This window comes from Aptenodytes forsteri, unplaced genomic scaffold, assembly GCF_000699145.1.
Source record: "Aptenodytes forsteri isolate BGI_AS27 unplaced genomic scaffold, ASM69914v1 Scaffold175, whole genome shotgun sequence".
In the NCBI taxonomy this organism is placed as follows: domain Eukaryota; kingdom Metazoa; phylum Chordata; class Aves; order Sphenisciformes; family Spheniscidae; genus Aptenodytes; species Aptenodytes forsteri.
Genome location: NW_008794723.1, coordinates 988,436 through 1,009,907, shown reverse-complemented (window position 1 = coordinate 1,009,907; position 21,472 = coordinate 988,436). Strand labels below are relative to the sequence as shown.

At 37.8% G+C, this 21,472-nt stretch overlaps 1 protein-coding gene across 3 annotated transcripts in view; it reads right to left on the bottom strand.

Moving 5' to 3' along the window:
* Positions 1-21,472, bottom strand: part of ITSN2 (intersectin 2) — a 76,706-nt gene that overhangs the window by 18,727 nt on the left and 36,507 nt on the right. The window contains exons 14-28 of one of the 3 annotated variants that reach the window (XM_009273864.1): positions 21,127-21,214; positions 20,385-20,524; positions 19,439-19,519; positions 17,507-17,643; positions 15,146-15,591; positions 13,923-14,044; positions 11,720-11,895; positions 11,291-11,435; positions 10,603-10,808; positions 9,702-9,766; positions 8,605-8,789; positions 8,239-8,284; positions 7,929-8,050; positions 6,406-6,502; positions 5,111-5,302 (exon numbers count right to left, since the gene is read on the bottom strand). In XM_009273864.1, coding sequence (XP_009272139.1) covers positions 5,111-5,302; positions 6,406-6,502; positions 7,929-8,050; positions 8,239-8,284; positions 8,605-8,789; positions 9,702-9,766; positions 10,603-10,808; positions 11,291-11,435; positions 11,720-11,895; positions 13,923-14,044; positions 15,146-15,591; positions 17,507-17,643; positions 19,439-19,519; positions 20,385-20,524; positions 21,127-21,214 — 2,248 coding nt within the window. The remainder of the gene's footprint in view (positions 1-5,110; positions 5,303-6,405; positions 6,503-7,928; positions 8,051-8,238; positions 8,285-8,604; positions 8,790-9,701; positions 9,767-10,602; positions 10,809-11,290; positions 11,436-11,719; positions 11,896-13,922; positions 14,045-15,145; positions 15,592-17,506; positions 17,644-19,438; positions 19,520-20,384; positions 20,525-21,126; positions 21,215-21,472) is intronic. The other 2 variants (XM_009273865.1, XM_009273866.2) reach the window with 2 other exon arrangements.

Below are 21,472 nucleotides of genomic sequence, written 5' to 3'. Positions count from 1 at the left end.
CCTAGGGCTTTTTTAAAGGCAATGGCAAAATTCCCTGAGATTTCAACAAAGCCAGGATTTCTCCTGAGAAACTTGTAATGAGACTTTAGAAAATCAGATAAAAAAATAAACTTGTAAGGAAAAGTCTCAATGGAATTTATTCATACTGGCACATAAAAATTAACCTGTTCAAAGGAAAAGTCTCAATGGAATTTATTCATATTGGCACATAAAAATTAACCTGTTCGACTCTGTTCAAAGCCTGAAATGAAATGAAACCTTGTCTCTAGTAAGTATGTGTCCATGAAGTAGGACGTACCACATCACTCAATATTCCCATCAGAAACCAAGGTCTACACGGTCTAGAAGAGGCACTGCAAAGTCAGGTTAAAGGCAGATGTATGACATGGGCTGTAGCTGCACGCACCTCGTGGGCAATCCGGAGACTATTCCGGACCCCAGGATTTCAACCTGGAAGCTTTATCAAGCCTGACTGACATTCACCAAATAGTTATAGAAATACAAAATGACTATGTCACTATGAACTAAGGGACTGATTTCGTATTTGATCCTTTGTAAGAAGGGTAAAATTCTAGAGCTGTTGAGTAAAATCTTAGAATAAATTATTAATCTTCATGTGTTAAAAAATGAATGTGGACCTGCAACATGCAACACCTCAAAGCCACTGATACCACGAACTCTTGCTCCATAATCATAAAGAGAAGCTACTTGGCAATAACTAGAGAACTTCAAAATGTGTTGTCCACATATAGACACAGAAATGCACCTGCCACGAGCATGTCAGTTCAGTTGTTTTTTCACTATGAACACCCTTGAAAATTCGGTCAGCTTCATTCATTAGACAGTGGTGGACAGGAATTACTAATGGTCTTTTGTGCATGGAGATGAACTTCTGGAAATACAGATCCTTGTTGTTGAAAGGACAGGACTTGCCTCATGTCTCTAACGTGTCACATCTACAAGTAAGGTTTGGGGAGGAAAAAAATTAGGTAGATCTAGTGGTATTACTATAAACATCAAGTTTGTACCTAAGGAAATTCACACCGTCGTCATATGCGTGTCAAGAACAGCTTACGGAGAGAGGATCCGTTCCCAGTCTAACCAACTTTTGCCATTGCACTGGCAGAAGGCAGAGCAGGCAGGTTTAAATGGGGGAAGGAGGTGCTTATCAGGCTGTGGGGACTATCTGGAGCTCACGTCTGAGCACCTGAAGGAGTAACTTAGATGCCTGAGGAACCGTGGCAATGCTGGGCTATGAAAAGAAAAAAGAGCGAACAGAAACAGTAACTATACATACATTAAAGTAGAAAGAACTGGTACAACATTCAGCTCTATGAAAGACCAGTCTCACAAAAGGAGATGAGATACCTCAGATAAGAGGAACTAGAAGCCTCTGCACACTGAGCACAGCTATGTCCACCTGGCTGAGTTGTCCAGCTCTCAGCAAGAATGTCTCCGGGAGATGAACAGATCTCTAACACTAGGAGACATCCAGCAACCAAGTATGCAGATGTAGCTGGAACATCTGTCTTGCCTCCATCTGAGGTACGGGAGGGGAGAAAATCTCAACAAAAGAAAATACAAAGACAAGGCTCAGACTTGTCCCATGGATAAGAAAACAAACTGAAAAAAGCTATCTCACTGAAAAAGCCAAGAAATAAGGAGAGAACAAGTTTCTAAGAGCAACTGTTTAAGGCAGACGAAGACTGGCTGAAACGACAAAGTTATCTCCAGACCAGGCCATCGGGAAGAACTGTAAAGTGGTAAGTGCACTATGCCTACCCCACCTTACACACTCCTTGGGAAGAAAACCCGATAGACATGTCTTAGACGGGTACTGGCAATACACAAAAGATGTGACCCTGAATGGTTGAGCATGCACTCAACAAAGAACAGAAGATTATGAGACGATGCATATTCCTTTACTTAAAATCTATAGCTGTTTGTATTTTGAAACCTCCTGCATATCTTATTTACTCCTTATGATGACTTTTGTGGAAACATTAGAATAAGGGCTATTAAAATGTCATTAAAACATGAGTAAGTCTAACCATCACCAAGGTCACTGAGAGCACGACTCAATACCCAAGTATTCTGTGTTCTGCAATCACCAGGACTCAGATGTATTTAAGAGACCTGCTGACAGACCTATGACACCCTTAATTGACTTTATTTACTCCTTATGATGACTTTTGTGGAAACATTAGAATAAGGGCTATTAAAATGTCATTAAAACATGAGTAAGTCTAACCATCACCAAGGTCACTGAGAGCACGACTCAATACCCAAGTATTCTGTGTTCTGCAATCACCAGGACTCAGATGTATTTAAGAGACCTGCTGACAGACCTATGACACCCTTAATTGATTTTATTTTTTTTTTCCCTGCAGAGACCCTATGCCAGGATGTGCAGCTACACCAACGGGAAAAGTGATCTTGTCAGCACAGCTTATTCTGTTCAGAGAGCTATTTCAGCCACCTAAGAGAAGAAACATCTCGCTGACCTAAGTTCCTTCTTTGCTAGGGAAGTTTGCCATTACAGCTATAACTAGTAAGTCCCAGGAAAGACTCTGGATACAAAGGTGGTCCATATAACAGAGTTTAAATTTGAGGGAAAAGCAGAATTTTCCTAAGCCGCAAATCTATTTGAGTAAACCAAATCTGCCTGCTCCCTTTTAAATATTAAATACCATTACATTTGACCATCTAGAAAAGACAGTGGGAAAAACTGCTATTCTTCAACAGAAACATTACAATACTCAGATTAACAATTCTTTGAAATATAACAATGCATTTTTTAAATTATATTGTCGTATCTCCAAGCTGGTCCCTAGAGGGCCACATCAACATTTCTGTGGGACAATTCCTTAGTGATTTCTCAAGAATACTACTGATAATTTCTGCACTATATTTAAATAAGAACAAAAATATTTTAAGGAAATCCAAGCAAGTTTGAAAGTTCAGTCAGTACATATTTAAATATTTCTCTGGTTACAGAAGAATGGTACAGCACTAGCTTACGGCTAACAGAACTTACTAGCTCTGACTTCACACCATATGAAAGTAGCCCAGCTGAAATCTGTGTAACGGTATTTGTACAATGCTGCGCTTGAGCTAACAAGTCATGCTGGTTTTGAGCAGGCTCTGGGCTTTAAGCAGGATTTTTCCTGAAGTTTCCAAATGCATATGTTTTAATATCACAAAGAAGTGGCAAATCCCAGCACAAAAATGATACACAAACTAGCTTATTTGAAATACTCAGAGAATTAAAAAAAAAAAAATTCAACATATTCTTCATTCACCAATAGGTGGATTTTGTTAATTAAGCACCAGTAGATCTGCTTCATAGCAAACAGACTATTTCTTAGACGAAAGTTTAACGACGACGTACAGATGACCTGGTGCACATCTGCTCATCTGACTGCCACTGGCTGACCTTTGCCAGTGTACTTTTCAAAGGAAAATTCTCCCCCCCCAGCCACAATTTGATGTGGATGGAAATATTTTTACTCCACAACATTGAAATCTGAGAAAAAGACAGCCTAGTGACATATCAGCAAACAATGAGAAAAACTTAATCATCACATCAAATGCTTCCAACTACAACTTGATCTTAGCACTGCTTTTGCACGTACCACTAATTTTCAGCCATCATCTTGCACTTACCACACTCAGCTACGTAACTCTAAATGGAAACACACCTGGTGTGATAAGCTAATATCTCTATCATTTTTGAAAATCCAGAAAGTTTTAATACGCAGCCAGAATCTTAATTTTATAGCCCATCTGGATTTAGTCTATGCTACTTCTTCAAAATTGAGATTTTTGTCTCTATTCAAACAAAAAAAGAAAAAAACCAAAACTTTCAAAGGATCATTTTAATGATTTAAAGGCATTAAAAAAAAAAAAAAAAAAAAAATCGTGTTACCAAAAATGTAAGCACAGATGTAATTTAGCTAAAAAGAAAACCTCAAGAATGGTGCACACTGTATTTTGCCCAGGTACCATAACAAGCTACCCAGGGAAAATATTTTAACTTTCCAATCCAAGGTGTACCTTCATTACCGAAGTTTGTGAATTCTTCTGTAAGAACACAACTGTGTTGATCAAATCTTAAGTGCAAACTGGTCCCACACACTAGCTACAGGCTATTAAGAGTCTGCCTCAGCCAGGCTTCTGGATGCATGTTTTTATACTGAGAAAACTACAAATAACGCCTAGAGAAAAAATAGTAAGTGAAGGGACAAGGCTTGTTATGTCAAAGGAGCAACTTTTACATCAAGATACGTTCCCAAACCCACTGATGTCATGGGTTGATATAAAAGTTGGTTTAATCACAGTGCCCCAGGATGAAAAGCTGAGGGAGTAAAAATGGTGGTAATTTTCTCTGGGGAGAGGGGCCAAAAAACTGGGGTGTGCATGTGAGGGGAGACACCAGGAACCTTTACTGTGTTTACGTGTGAAAAAGACAAGAGAATTTTCACCATCAGATAGGTGTATATACCAGCATTCAGTTCTCAGCCTGCTGCTGATAATTTTCAGCTTAAATGTGTGTTTTGATACATATCTTGTTTCTCAGAATTGGACGAGAGCTGGCTCGCTGGGAGCCAGGACATGCGTATTTACCATAGGATAGATCACTTGCTAATGCTAGAATCTTTTCCCGATCCTTTCTATGGCTATTTTTACTTAACTGATAAATAGTTTAAATATAAGTTAAAGATGACTACAGCAGACACTTTTTCGTATTTTATAAAACTCGAGCAAGTTCTATAATCGAGCCCGGTATGCCTGCACTGACTCCCCGTCAGTGGCAGTTATCAAACATCAGCACCTGTAGTGGAAGGGGAACACCTACCAAACCTAATATTTTTGCTCACCCTAGCACTCTTACTATCACACACTGGCTGGTTGGTAATGTGCTGGTTGTTTGTAGGTTAAACAGAAAAGTATTTAAAGTACTTAGTACTACAGTAAAGTATTTAAAGAAAGGGTATTTAAAGTACCAGTAAATTCAGCTGATGCCTGGAACTCCGAATTCTAAACACAAAGCAGAAGAATAGCAATGCACCTTTGAAATAAAGTAACAAAATTAATAAAAGTTGCTTACACTGCTGACTTGGATCAGAATCCGTGGTCATCTTCACGTAGTTTGAGGGGAAGAGACCTGTCACACCATTGATTTCTCCTTGCCACCAGTCGGCATCATCTTTGCTCAGTACGTTAATAAGCTGCCCTTTGGAGAAACTGAGCTCATCTTCATTGTTTGCCATATAATCATACATCGCTATCACTTGACACACTATGAAGAAAAAACAAATATAGCAGAACACTGTTGCACAAGTATTAAGACTGTTTTTGAGTGTTTTACATAACCACAGGAAAGAAACAACAATTTCACATACACCGTTACATAAGAAAAATGCCACGTGAACTTATCTTGACATGGAACTGTCCTCCCTTTTCTTTTACTTTTTTTTAATTGGGCCAGGCGGTAATCTTTTTTCCCCACTTTATATATAGCGAATTGATTCGGTTAGTATAGCATCCATTGACCTTCTAAACATTTTAAAATACAATCAAGTATGCTTCTATCTCTTTTACTGGCTGGGAAAAGAAAGTGAGTTTGATTATCTCATAGCTGATACTTGTGAGAAAAACGTGGCAAAGGCAGAGGAAATGTGCATTAGCTAATCGTGAGCTGCTAGTTTAGTGAAAGGGAAGTTTTGTCCAGTAATACCCAGGAAGCTGTTGTATAAGCAAATCATAGCTGTGGAGAACAGCACAATTTAAGCATGCAGAACCAAAAAAGCTCCTTTTCTGTGAAATAATCTCATTTGTACCCGGCCATTCAAATGGAAAAATCTAGTGGAAATTTGCTTAGTCTCCCTCCTTATAAGGCGCAGTGCATGTAATTCCAAGGTGTTTGTCAATGATTCCTAGTTTTCTGTAAGATTTTTGCCAGCATTTGGAAACACGGAGTTTCCAAATGAGAAGAGGCGTGGCTCTTCAGTGCATTCAGCAAAATTAAAAAGCTCTTGCCACAGAAGGTGGACTGCTGATCCTCAGAGATTTCTGGATATAAACTTCTTTGTATGACTGAGACTTTCTGTTGTAAGGTATGTAGAGGATTGCATACGCTAGGGAGGGACCCCACAAAGAACTGTTTTGATTAAGAAGTTGTGAGATTTTACCTTTCTTGGACAGAGATAAGAGCTGAACGGACAAGTCTGTCAAAAGACCCAGATTCTGACTAGGGCTTTACCTTCCACAGTGACACCACAATCAGATACGGCCATTAAACATAATATTATGCTCGTTCTGTAATTCAGACTAGCATCTGACCAATTGAAGCAGTTACATAAAATACTCTAAATGAAATATAAAGTCATATTTTTTTTTCACCTGAGGGAGCAGCGGATGTGGTTCTTTCACTGCTCGGACCCAGTAATTTCACATGGCTGGCAGGGAACCATCCCTTCTGTCTCTTTTTCCCTCTTGCCTGTAAATGTTTAAAAAAGTTATTACACAATTAAGAAGCCAAATAGCCTATAGACTGGAAAAAATGCAACAAATATGTCACACAGTTTTGCCAACAAAAGACAAAAAGTCAGGCTTCCAAACACCAACTAAATACTAAACAAATCTCTAAAGGAAAAAATCTGGCTAAAGGATAAAACAACCCAATTCAAATAAAGCTGCACCCTAATATGTGCTGGCAAATGTATTAATCCAAAATTTTCAAGTGCAGCTAATTATTTCAGTGCACAATTTAATTGTAGGGCTGAAAATGTGCTCTACGAACATTCCACTTATGCATCATATAAGGAGTCTCTAATGAGATTCCCAGAAGAGGTAACGATTACCGTAAGCTACTTTTGAAAACCCTGACCTAAGTATTTGGTATCACTTCCTACCTAGTACAGCACGTGAGGGTTTGAAAAGAATTTCCTCATTTTTTAGTCTTTCCTTTTTTAGTCCCACAGGTAAAGATGATCTCTGCACACACTGAAGAAACAAATATACTTCAGAGTGCACAAAAAAGTCAGGATGTAAAAGTGAGCATAGATTTTAGAAAGCAGTAGCTGCAGAGTGAGCTCTATTACAACAACAAAAGAAATTCAAACTAGCAAGAACTGACAATTACATATCTTAGTTTCCCTTCCCTCACTTTTTTTTTTTATTTTTTTAATTCTTTGAAGCTTCTTCCTGAACCAGCACTGGGCCTACTTTTCTTAAAATACAAATTATTCATTGTTTTCTGTTTTGGTTTTTTTTTGGCACATATGATGAATAAATTTTCCACTGCTGTTAATTCACAGAAACTCAGTGCAGCAATTTCTCAACTTGCTCACTGTGATCTCTCCTCCTGCATCTGTAAAGCAGGCTGGTTTTAAAAAGAGATGCTGAATAGTTAGATCAGCCCAAGAGTCAAAATATCAACTATGGTTTAAGAAGAACACCACGTAACAGTACCCTCAACCCTTGGGACTAGAAATTCGTCACTAGGTGGGGAAAGGAGAAAAGTGGGAACAGCAACCTTCACAATAAACTAGCTTCCAACTCCAACTTTCAAGAATTCCTGTTCTTTCATTAGAATAATTTTACAATTTAATGTTTTACCAATTAAATCCTAACCAATTTATTAACTGTCGACATCCCTCTTCCCCCTCCCATGCACATGTTCATTGACAGTTTTACTATTTTCTGTGACCAAAAAAAACCCCCAAACCAAAAAAACAAATGAAAACCCCAGCAAGCCAAGGGTTGATTAAAAACTTGTTTTTCCCCAAATATGGTTTACACAAGATGAAAATAACTTTCTAGCCAGCTTTTAGAACACTATACTTAGTTGTTTTCTTGAATTAAACCCAAGATCACTTCCTTGCCATTCATGAAGTCTTAATTATTTCTCCTTCAATAATTACCTGCAACTCTCCTTGCCACCATCCACTAGCGTTTTTCTTCAGAATAAGTATTAGCTGTCCTGGAGCAAGACTAAGCTGTTCAGTTCCTGAGGCAGCATAGGCAGTAGTAACCTGAGCAATTTCTGAAAAGATAATATATTAATTGCATTTGTTATTTTTTCATTACAGTAGGAGCTAGATCCACAGAAATATCCTGGTACATAGCTTGCAGCTAAGCACATTAGCCACCATTAAAACACTGCTATGAACCTAAATGCTCATAGTCACTTAAGAAACAGTCCTAAATGTTAAAAAGTTATCACACACTTACCAGGTTTCTTATTTATTGTTCCAGTTTTGCCAGCATTACTAGAAGCCTACAAAGACACAACAATCATCTTTTAATGTGCAATAAAACCAGTAGAGTCTACACCAACTTTAAGCATGCGGACAGAAAAGCACACGAAGATTTTCATTTTGAGCCTGTATCTAACAAAATACCATCCAGTACGGAGAGAGGCAGTGTGACACTGTGGCTAGAGCACTGATTTAGCACTCAAACTACCTAGGCTTTTCTTTTCTGTCAAGCACATAAACCTCTGCTTAAAATCACTATCTAAGAGCTAGATACCAATACCAGTAATACAATAAAATTGAGAGAAAGCATCATGCGTTAATTCTCAGAATACGAACTCACTTCTTGATCTGTCTTTGGTCTGACGTAATTGGAGGGGAAGATTCCAGTTCTGCCATCAATGCTCCCGGTCCACCATTCCCCTTCCTTCTGGGTCACTAGGATTTCCTCACCTTCCGTGAAAGTCAGGTCACCGGGCTCAGAGCTTGAATATGAATAGAGCGCAACATACTCTGTGCAAACAGCACCTACAAAGAAGGACACAATAGTTTCAGATAGGAGAATAAAAGTACGTCAGATGCAAGTAAAGCTATCTTTGATATAAGCGTTCATCAGTGTGCTCATAACATGGATCATGTCTCCACAAGTTTGTGAATCAACCTACCTACTTGCTTGATTGTAATCACATCTCGCCTCATGCGTACAACTCAACGACAGGTACACAACTTTGTACAGATAGATGATTTGGCACAGTGAGAGTTACTACCCTATGATCATCCTGCGGATCAGCAGAGGCCTGTAGACCACAGCTTGAAAACTCATCTCTTGCATTAAGTATTCCACCCTACCTCTGTGTTTCACAGCAAGCACGTATATTCCACACCTAAACCTGATTAAAGCCATTCTTATCTGACTAACACAGCAAAAATGAAAAAATAGAAGTGGAATTAAAATATAATTGGGGAAGCATGGAGATACACTAGATTAAAAGGCTTAGAAAGTGCTTCCCACAATTTTTTCTCCAGCAGTATTTGTTTTCTCTACTCCCTGCTGATTAAAAGAGAATGATCCACACTCAGGAGACTAAAAATCCCTTCTCATGTCTCTACAGTACAGCATAAGACAGTAGAGAACAGCAGAAAGAGAACTCGGCTTACGGGTATGAGACATATTTAAGTTTTCAGAAATAAATTCATGCTCAAGCAAAAGTCTTAGAAACAAAACCAAAACCCAGGCCTGTGCTCAACCTGAATTAGTTACAAGCTTTACTTAAGTTCCTGTTTTAGAACTCTCATAACAGTAGCTCAACATTTGCACTGTATCTTTTGGACAAGCATTAAAAGGCCTGCTCAGAAACTCTTCACATATTTAAGCTTATTCACATGCCATTGAGCAGAAACAGACTGTATCATTAAGTAGCATATTTCATGCTGTCTTACCCTCTCCTGCTGCGTAAGGCTGTGTATTAGGCTTTTTGTTTACAGCTGCATAAATAGCTTCTGGTCTGCAGAAAGAAAAAAAAAGTCTGAGTAACCAAAAAGGCTGATCAAGAACAAATCTCTTTATTAGGATGAGACTAAGCTCACTTTGGTTATCTCAAAGTTGGTATTGCCTCCGAATTAATTGCAAAGACTTCCCTGACTGTCAAACAGTGACAGGTATTACTGATATTTAAGATATGAATGGCATCCAAGAGCACACCACTTAAAAAAAATAAAAGTGATGAAAGACGAGAAGAGATATTTGCAAATTATGCTATCCAAAAGAAGTACAAATTAAAGATTTTGTCTAAATTCTCTCATTCTAGAGAATGTCTAAGAACTTTTATCATAACACATGAAAAGAACAATTCACACACAATGGTGCAGCCCATCACAGCAGAAACCAGACTTTGAATTACTACCTGAACAGTTACCTTGCAGCTTTAGAATAGACATAATGATCTTTTCAAGTAAAAATACACTATTTCTGCAAGACGCACCTTATGAGCTTACAATTCTTTGTAGGTCAATTAGAAATTGGCACCTTCAGAGGCAGAAAGCAACTACACTGCAAGAGAGCTGACTCGGTAATGAACCAAAACAAAGTCTGGCACTTGATGAATAACCCAACACCACTGACTTTTCACAGCACTCAGCCTTGGAAGACTGTCTGTTTACACAGCAGTGAGCCCAACATCACTTGGCTTGCCAGAATGAAATAATAAAAGCCTAAAATGGCACAGTGTAAATTTCAACAGTATTTGTATTCTGCACTTTAAAGCACTGCAAGAATTTTGTACTCTAAACCCACCTTTTTTTGTAAACTGTTGAATAAAACAAAACCAAAAGTCATACTTACTCCTCTTTCTTGATTTCACTCCCAGGTAACAGCTTGACATAAGATTTTGGAAACCAACCCCTTCCTCCATGTACCTCTCCAAACCACCAGTTTTCCTGCTGCTCCAGGACAGTAATGATATCATTTTTTGAAAAATTCAAGTGGTTATCTTTTTTTGCAGTCCAAGAGCAAAGTGCTTGTGCTTTTAAGTTCTCGACAGGTTGCCCCTGTTAAGACAGAAGTGGAGATGTTGATCGACCACACTACCCCGAATTGGTGCAAGTGTTAAAAAAACCCAACCAGTGATGTCTCTCTTAACTGCAGTCTAAGCAATTTCTTTCCTAAGTGTTGGCTGAATAATTTGTTGTCTGGTCAACAACATTCTACATTGCTGTATACAACCTGTTGACTCAGGAACAATCTCTCAACTTACTTTCTTATTTGCTAGAAATATCTTGTGTCTAATTGCAGGTGAAAATTATTATAGAATTAAGAAACATACTGCGTGAATCTCCTCGCTCACTGGTCCATGGAAACGCATGGAATTATGTCAATGCACACTAGTGGAGAATTCAGACTAGTTTCTTTATCCTCTAGACTGTTCAGTGCACCCAGTATTAGAAAAGCTGTGGTTTCATTTGCTTTTGTTTGTTTGTTTTTTAAATCAGTTTAATCAACGTCAATTTAATATACAGCAAGTTCTCCATACCTGTCCATGAATGGGTGAAACAGATCCAGGGGACACAGTGCGAGTAAAAGCCGATTTCTGTTGCCATGCTGTATTAACATTCAGGCTAGAAAAAGGTATGTTTTGGTAATCAGATTCTTCTGCGGATTTACTCGGTGAAAGTGGTCTGCAAATTGAATACCGGCATATTTAACACACCACAATTTTTATTTCAAAAGTACCTCAAGCAGAATCACTTTTGTTTTAACATATATAAAACAGATATTCTACACAATGCGAAGCAGACTATCAAATACTTAAAATTTACAAGCTAAGACTTTCAGGTAGGTTCTTCAATAAGTTTTCTGCATTTATATTTTAAAAACAAACAGCGAATGAAACTATACAGCACATTATGTGTTAGCTAAACTTAGAAAAAACAATTTTAACACAAACATAACGAAAACTCACTCTGGAGCAGCTGAGGTAGTAGATAAAGATACTGTAGGAGGAAGTAAGGCCTTCTTAGGAGATAAAGATTTTTCTCCTTCTGGTATTTTTTCTACATAATTGCATGGAAACCAACCAAAATGTCCTTGAAAACTCCCGTATAACCAACCAGGCTCTCCCACCGTTTTTTCATCAACCTATGGACAGGAGGACAAATACAAAGAAAACACAATTAGCAGCATGAAACAGGGTATTTAGTGCGTCAGCGCCTGCTGGCACTCTGAATTGAACAGCGTGAGCAGCACTCACACAAGGATCAGCATTTCCATTCTCTTCCCTTTCAGAATTGCGTTGATTTTGCCCTGTTGAAGAAACAGGGTGATGATGCAATTGCACTGTTTTTAGACACAGGTAGAGACAGGCCTCAAAGACATTATATTCCTTCAAACGGGCCCCAACCGTGCACACTGGGGACCATGTACTGGAGCCGTTCTGGCTTGCCAAAAATTATAGTGCATTGTGTTGTATTTTGTTGAATGTGCAGCCAAGAGGCAGCGGCTGGCAAGCCCAGCAGTGCATGAAAACAACTGCTGCAGTTCTGCTTACAGATAAAATTGTCATTTGACTGCATCCAAAACACGTCCAAAAATTCTGTTATGTACTATATATTAAGTATAGACTAGAACCATAGAATCACTTAGGCTGGAAAAGACCTTTAAGATCATCGAGTCCAACCGTTAACCTAGCACTGCCAAGTCCACCACTAAACCATGTCCCTAAGCACCACATCTACGCGTCTTTTAAATACCTCCAGGGATGGGGACTCCACCACTTCCCTGGGCAGCCTGGTCCAATGCTTGACAACCCTTTCAGGGAAGAAATTTTTCCCAATATCCAATCTAAACCTCTCCTGGCACAACTTGAGGCCGGTTCCTCTTGTCCTATCAGTTGTTACTTGAGAGAAGAGACCGGCACCCAGCCAACAGCATCCTTAAACATTCATAGCAATATTGAAGTCTCCATTATGCTGCAAATTAGCAAATTAGTCAAAATTAGCTAAAAATTAGCAGCTCATCAAATACTATCAGCTAGTTAGCTTAGTTGAGGTTTGGGGTATAAGAGGAGAAGGAGGAGGAGGAGGCGGCAGCTGTTAGCCTATTTCTAAAATAAGTTATCAGTAGGTAAATGACACAGTTAATTATATCTGAGAAGGAAGCCAAAACAAAACCTACTTCTCTTGTTCCCTCTTCCATGCTTCACTGGTATGAAAATGCAAATAAATGATTTAACACTGTCAAACTGAAGGCTGATACTTAAGTGTTTTAATATTTTGTACCACATTGCTTTGTAAATTCTCCCTTATCACCTACCTCACGCTTGTAATCTGAATGAGGAGGAACCATATGGATTTATGTATTAGAAACATATATATTAATTGTATTACCACAGTTGTAAACCAGTTTTCAAAAGTCCACCTGAATGCACATGCTTTCAAAAACGTGTATGCTGACAAGTGTTAAAATTACATGAAGTAACACAGATTTCAACTGAGAAGCCAGAAGACATTTCCAATCTTATGGTCCTGCTGTAACATTATAGATAGCATATTCAGCTGAATCCAGAGAAGTGCTACAAAGAATGGACACAGAATAAACTACTATAGATATCTGCCTGAAGGAGCATTTACAACAGACCAGCCAACAAGAGGCAGAAGACTATGCTAAGAATACATTAGAAAATGCTATTAAGATTCAGAAGAACCTTTCACATCTACTCGTTAAATAATTAGTTTGTTTAATTTGAATTGAAATGGCATTAATAATTTTTGTCATTTTATGTAGCCATTCATGTCTCTATTTTCTACACTCGTATTTCAAGTAGACACTTAAAGGCCAACCTGTACATGTACGATGAACTGCAGCAACTACATCATTCCTGATTAACTGATTTCAGAAAGTTTATGTTTAGAGTTCACTATTGTTATTCTAAACAGATTCTCAACACCTCTAGGATGTGCAAGATCCAAAGAAAGGTTTTAGCTGAACTAATCCTAATTTCACCCGTTAAAAAACAAACAAACAAAAAAACCCAACCAAATTTAAATTTTGAGTAAGTCTTAAAATATATCAAAATAGTGCTTTTGACACTTAAGACCTTGGTGTATCTCAAGGCTGGGGAAGCGGGGTTGGGTTTTTGCAAGTTAAATGGCAATGGCAAATCTTACCTGAATTATATCCCCAGTATTAAAGCTCATCTCATCGTGATTCCTTGCTTCAAACGGATATAAAGCTCTGTAATTTACCAAGGCAACTGAATTCCTAGACTCTGAGACACTAACTGCATTGCCTGAAAAGATAAGGAAACTAGTTACCATTTTGATACAGCTGAAAGACACGCACTTAGTTGGAGCCCTACCATTCTAAGCAACAGGTATGAATATAAGAAGAGAACTGTTCTTGCCCCAAAGACACTATGCAAGTGTCAAAGGAGATCACTAGCTACGACAGGCTGATAGGATGCATACGATGCTAATCATAGTAAACGCAACACAGGCAATAAAATGCATTGTCTTCTGAAGTGAAAAAATGACATCTTTATGTTCTCATCTTTCCTTGTCAAACCGCTCTGGCTAAGCCAGTGCTTTAATATAGTCTTGTTTAACACAATTATAATTTTCCAAGTTGAAAAGATACCACTGCTACTGGCAGCTGTGAGGATTTTGCTTAGAAACCTAAAATACCACGATTTCTATTTTCTTTGTATCTATGTTCTCCAAGTCTGCGACTGATGTTGCTAACAGTGAATGTTTTACAAGGTATAGTTGAGGTGAGCAAATACCTTTCAGCGCTGCTCTAATTTGGTTCTTGCTGAACTCAGTGATAAAAGTGGCTAATAAAAACCCACAAGAACTAATGAAGGATGGAACTAATCAAAACTGCCTTTAGCGAAAATATTGTTAAACCAGTATTTTAGTTAGGTTGACTTCAGTTCTTTGCTTTTTAATAAGAGGCATTGAATAAAGCATTGAGTAATGCAGAAACAAACTAGATTTCAACGTTAATAAATCACTTCGCTGAGCGTTACCTGCCCCTCCACTCATCATTGCACAAACTCCTCCATATTAGCATTCTGCTGTAATGACAGAAAGTGCAGGCTGTAGGAAAAAGCTAAAGTATTACTGTTTCCAGCATCTGTGATTTGTCGGCCGTGATCACTGGAAGATTTGTCATCAGAAACATAGGTGCTGAACACTGATAGAAGTAACCTAAGTTAACAGGATGATTTATAACTAACAAGAGACATGAAACATTGCTGGTTTTTTTTTTAATAATATTTTAGACAATAAGCCTACCATAGTGTCACATTAACAATAATATATTTAAAGAATGAAATGATGCTCAGGAAAATAAGAACCATTAAAGCAAAAATCTAACAGACCAAGATTACCTTCATTTTTCCAGGGTGGCTTAAGACTTTTACCTTCTGTTGGTTTCAACAGATCTGCAAACTTCTCATTTATGTTTAATTTAGAAGTGCGTTTCTCCACCTCTTGAGAGTTGGTCACTTCTTTTATCTTCTTTATTTCTTCGTTCTGCTTACGCCTCTCCTCAGCTTCTTTTGCAATTTGTTCTTGCTTTCTTTTATCTTCTTCCAGTTGCCTCTGCCTTTGTTGTTCTGTCTCCCTCAAGATCGTGGCTTGCCTATTTTTCTCCTCCTCTGAACGAAGCTGTTGTTTATTTTCCCTTTCTCTCATCAGAGCAACTGCTTCTTCAGCTTTCAGCTTTTCTTGAACTTTTTCCTGCATTCGTTCTTCCTCCAATCGCTTCTTTTTCTCTTCCTCTTCCCTTCGGATATTTTCCTGCCACCGGTTCTCCTTCTCCCGTTTTGCTTTTCTGAAAGAAAAGAATGAGAGAGGAGTGAGAGAACATTCAGATAAAACCGAATGAGATCGTGTTCACAGAGTAATCGGCTGCACTTTTAAGTAAAATTGACACATATAAATAACAGATGGATTAGAATTCTTGGTATAGAAACACTGCCACATGGTTACTTGTGCAGTGCCTCCACAAGCACTTCTGCTCACCTACATCCCTGATGAGCAAGAAGTGATCTGTTAATTGAACAAGGGTGGTTTTAAGCTGTCCACCAAGGTAGTATCCAAATCTCACGATCAGAAACTAAGCTTTCCAAACAGACTAATAACAAAATTTCACTCTGGTACATACATGAAAATAGCTTTTGCATACTGATCCTTGCTGCTTTAATTTTTTGCCTTCAACAGTTGCGATCTATTCAATACACTTATCCCCGCCACTGCAACACTCTTCAGCAGACAGAATCTGGAAATCTGACTGTATTCTCTGAAATTATTCAGATTTTACCCTGTGCCTCATCTCTCCAAAGAGGTTATTATCCAATTCAACACCCTTAAAAATCATTGTATTTCAGCTGTCGAGACCTTTCTTCTGAAAAGAGCAGACCTAACCCTTTGGGCCACCTTCTGAAGAGGTTGTTGAGAAGGGACCACGCCTAGACGAGACTGCTTCACTGTGGGAGGTCCACTCATCTGATGGTCATTTTATTGTGTTTTCAAGCACGTGACAGGATCTAGTAGAGCTGTGCAGTAATATTGGTACTCTATCAGATAGCTATATTCAACAGAAAAATTAACGGGACGTCATTATACACGTGGCATATGGTTCTCGTAAAGGGACTGTCACAAAAGTTACGAGACTCCATCACAATGTTGTAGAAAAATGCTGTTGTGAGTTAAGACCATGAATCACACATACTACAAGGTCACTAGCTCTGCTTCATTAAAAACAGTCAAAGCAAATATGAATCACTGAAAAAGAAAATCTCTCTCAAATTAAAAAGACAAACCAGAGCAATTCTCTGAATGAGAAGAGAAGTCAAAACTAGTACACCAAAGCAACTCCAGAGCTGAGGACTTGCCCACTGAGAGTGCCCATCCACCCTCTCTCTGGTACTGTTTCAATCCAGGGCTGCTAAGCTCAAAATAGGCAGCTGATAGCAGAAGGTCTGGAGAGAGGGCATCTTGAGACAGCCAAAATCAAACCCTAGAAACTATGGTTTCTTAATCAGTGAAACAAAGGAAAACAAAACTAGTTGGGAACAAGACTGTGGGAAACCAAGAGCTCAGAACAGTAGAAATTTGAGTGCTTGATATAAGGCTGGGCTGAGCAAAACCAGGACCATATACGTGAAGGGACGATCCCCTCAGACATATATTTGAACTTTTTCATTGTCCTCCTAAAAAAGGAACCAAATTTAAAACTCAAAGCTTGCTCGCTTATCCAGCTTCCAAGATTAACATAGGAATTAAGCAGTCAATGCCCCTCTTATTGTCTTAAGTATCAATCTCACAACTGTCTGGATATACATGATACAAAACTAGTACCTACTCAGTCAGAAGTGCTTTTAAGAAAAGAGGTCTGATCTTTTGAAGGCCAGCAAAACACGGCAGAAAACATAAGGAATTTTAAACGTGTGAGGATTATATATTAAAGGAGCTAAAAATCTTATTAGCAAAAGTGACTCCATGGTTTATCTGAATTATAAGGTGTTTTTTTTTTTTTTTTTAAAGAAGATAAAAACAGATTGGAAAGAGGAAATTCAAACCATCTTATATCAGTGGTACTCCATATAAAACATTTTCTCTGAGGCAACTCACTAGGATATATTTTTACTGATTAGACCTCCTGCTTATTACAGTCAGTGTCTTAAAGTCACCACAGCATTCTTTTGCTTTAAAAACTGCAACGCTGATACATTCAGACATGGTACCTTGCAGCCTCATCTTCCAGTCGCTTTTTCTGTGCAAGTTCAGTTCTTCTTTTTTCTACCTCTCTTATTTTGTCCTGTTTGATCCTGTGGAGCTGCTCCAAGGCTAACTGCTGTGTACTGTAACTTTCTCTCAGGTCCTAATGAGAAAAGACAACAAAGTATGTCAAAAGGAATAAAGCCAATCGTTCGAGAAAAGCATCCAGGCATTTTAATGCTTTGTGAACCAGGTTTTAATACAAATGGACAAAGTAATATTAAGTCATTAATAGTCCTTGGAGGTCACTGTAAAGAAAGTCAAATAAACAGACGTAGAAGTATAAAAGTAGCTGGCAGGTTTGCAAAGCCTTTGACGTAACTTAGGCTTTCCAAGAGCCCTTCCAGTCATGCACCTGTTGGAAATGGCAAATACGACAGAGGAGAAGGGAAGATATAAAACTGAGTGTTCAAATACAATATTATCTAAGGACACAGAAGGCAATGAAACATATTTTGAATAACTACAAGACACATTTGCCGAGGAGGCAGACTTCAACTGAAAGCCAACACAATACCATAAACCTGAGAACGCATCCCTTCAGTAGGGCGTTCGCCTTTGTGATGCTGTCTGAATGACTAGTCACATATTTAAATCAGAAAAACTTTATAAAAATATCCCGCAAGCTTACCACTGTGGGAAGCCATAGCCTAAAGACACTAACTCCGACTGGAGTTTTCCTATATTTGTAAACTTCACAATTTTACTCTTTTTCTTTCCTGTTTCATCTCTCTCTCATAACAAACTTTTTCACAGCAGAAAATCAGCATGAATCTTTGGGATTATTTTTCTTCTATAAATTTAATTATCAACAATAGAATTAGTTTAGATTGTACTTCACCATGTTACAAAACATCTGTAAGATACTACATTATTTTTTCTTAGGAATCCTATTGATACAGACTGAGCAATGCAACAGGTATACCCTGACTTTTCATATCTGATCTCATAAATGCAAATAAAGCAATTAAGAGTGATCTGTTCCCACTACAATATGCACCTCTACCAACAATCATGTTGCCTAAGAGATACTGTGTAATTTATGTGAAAAGGGCAAGATAACAAGATTTCTGTCAGTGAAAGTCTCTGTAGCAACAAACTAAACCAAACAATTGACTACTATTTTTCCCTTAACATATTCAGCTGAGAATACTTTTTCTTCTCATTTTGCATAGAAATTGAGGATCGCTATGGAAACAAAATTGCATTACAGAAACTCTTGTATCTTTGATTTAAGGACAGAATAACCCTTATGTAAAATGGAAAGGTCAGTTAAGTAATTCTGAGAATAATTTGCGGGGGGCGGGGACGGGGAGAATAAAAAAATCAGAAGTTAGATTTCTGACCCCAGCAGACAAAAGCAGTGTTGAGGAAAAACAGCAAGTAGGTTTTAGTACTGGGTTAATCTGGAGGCTTAATAGCATTGCGTTTGCCATATCATATGTCATATTCTGGGCACTGATGCTATTTCTAGACTCAAACTCGAATGGGAATTCATTAACCTGACTCACAGCTTAAGATGTATGGATACAGGCATAGCGAGACAGGTAGAGAGCAACAGGTGGAAAGGTGGGAGAAGACACTGTTTCCATCTAAGACAGTATTTTTTGGTTGATGTTACTTTAACTAAAAATAAAAGTATCTGGGTAAAACAACTTAGTGAACATAGTCTGTTAAGAAATAAAATGGCTATCAGTATTTTGCAGTTCAGCTTTCTAAGCAGGTAAGAAAATGTTAAGTCTTTAAGAGGATATAAAAGCTAGCAGAAAGAAAAGGAGTCTATTGATTTTATTTTTTTAAGTTTATTTAAAAGAAGTTGTACATCCAAACAGAAAGGGTAAGCAGAGAAAAATTGCGAAATAATTAAAAACCAAAAGAGCCAAAGATTAGAAAATAACCTTAAGTAAGAGGAAGAGGTGGTTGAGACAGCTTAGCAGAGACAAAAGGCACTGAAGAACAGAATCATCCATATTCTCACACTGTAAGATAAGGCAGATAAAAAGCCAATTAATCTTTGCACTGTATTTTGAAAAACATATTTTAGGGAAGACTAAATGGTGGATTCAGCCACTGAACACAGCAAGCCATGCAATAAACAAGTAACTAAAAATGCTTGTCTTAAACGTTTACAAATTTTTCTCTTGTATTCTTTTTATTGGAGAGTGCAGAGCCCTCACGTTGGCCCAGCATAAATCCATTACTTAAGAATAAAGTTCACATCAGTGCCTCTAGGAGTAAGCTGGTAAATAAAGTTAAGTGGATGCATGCTACCCTACCTGAGAGTTGCATGTGTTTTTAGGTGAGTCAAGAGTTGCCTCTGTAACAAAAACGCCTTCAGGGCCAGTGGTCAATATTTCGTAACTTCTGCACAAATAACTGGTCTACGCTTACTTTCAGGACAATACCGAAGTCTGCTAGCAGATCTTGTACAATGTGCTACAAAACCCTGTATTCTTTCAATAAAAGTTAAATGTTCAGTCCACAATTCAAAAATAGTAGCCAATATAACCTCAGTACTGTAAGAACAGAATTTGCAAGGGCCTGAAAAACTTCAATTCTAAATCAAAATAAATTCTAGAAGGCAAAAGTTGAGAGTGAGCAACAGTTGATTCATGCAAAGCAATGATTAGCAGGAAGTTCATATTTTAGTACGTTAGCGATAGTTCTAAATGCATTTTTATTGCACTGTTTACTCCAAGACTTTTGCTAGTTCTTATTTGACATGGAAAGCTGGAAAAAGCTTTTTGGGAGCCTGGCAGAAGTGCCACCAATCTTTATGACTGGATGAAGAAATAAAGATACTGCTTACCATTTTAAGACTAAGTATTTAGAGAATAGATGTACCTTAAGCTGACTGTTAAATGCAGCCATTTCGGCAAGTTTAGAAGCAGTTTCTTTCTCAAGGGCATCTAGTTGTTCCTTAAGTCTTTGGCATAATTCTTCCTTTTCTAGGGACTTTTTGTGCACTGAACCGATTCCTGTACCTGCATAAGGAAAGACAAGCAATTATACAAGGATTTATCTTTTCACTAATTATTTTATTATTTTTCCTAATATACACACAGTCCCAACCTCTTTCCTCACACAAATTCCTTGATTTACCTTTCTATTCCTATACAGCACAAAGTGGGCCCAACACTTAACTGAGACACAGAGGCATTACATATAATACATACAGAATAAATTGCAAGTTGGTTTTTAATATCAGACCAATTCATAGCAAACTTCTTTAGCTAGGGACTTCTAGTGTGATTTGATGTAAAGACCAGTGGAAATTTTACATAAATGAACTCCCTTGAGTTTACACTACCAAAAAAAGACAAGGTGTAATAATATCTGTGGGCTGCATAGTCTGTATAAATAGAGTTTCAAGCAAAAATCTGTGCTTTCTCGTGAAAATGTGTTTGCCCCTTATTTAGAACATGAAGGAAATAATGAAATGCAGATGAAACAATGCTAAGATGGCACTAACTGAAAAGATATAAAAGTGAAGATGTGACTAACACCTCTGTATCCTTCAGCCTTTTTTACAAGTGATGAAAAGCCAGCAAAGCAAACAGAAGAGAATTCATTTGCAGGCACTTACTCTGAGTGTTTTCAAGTTGAGCATTTTTAATTCTTTCACTTAACAATTGCTTTTCAGGAACTAAATAGATTAGTTTATTCTGATACTCCTGTGGATATTGAAGAGAACATAACAAATTTTTAGTATTGTTTATAAAACAGTAAGTAAAAATGGGTGAATTTTCACACATAACTTCAGCTCATGTTAATGAAACGTGGATGCAAGTTATCATTACGGGGTAGAGGAAAAAATGACTTCTATACTCTCAATATAAATACTATTAAAATTGAATGCTTTTTGACCCAAAAGCATTTAAACACAGCTTGGGGGGAAAAAAAAAAAAAAAAAAAAAAAGAAATGCTAAAAG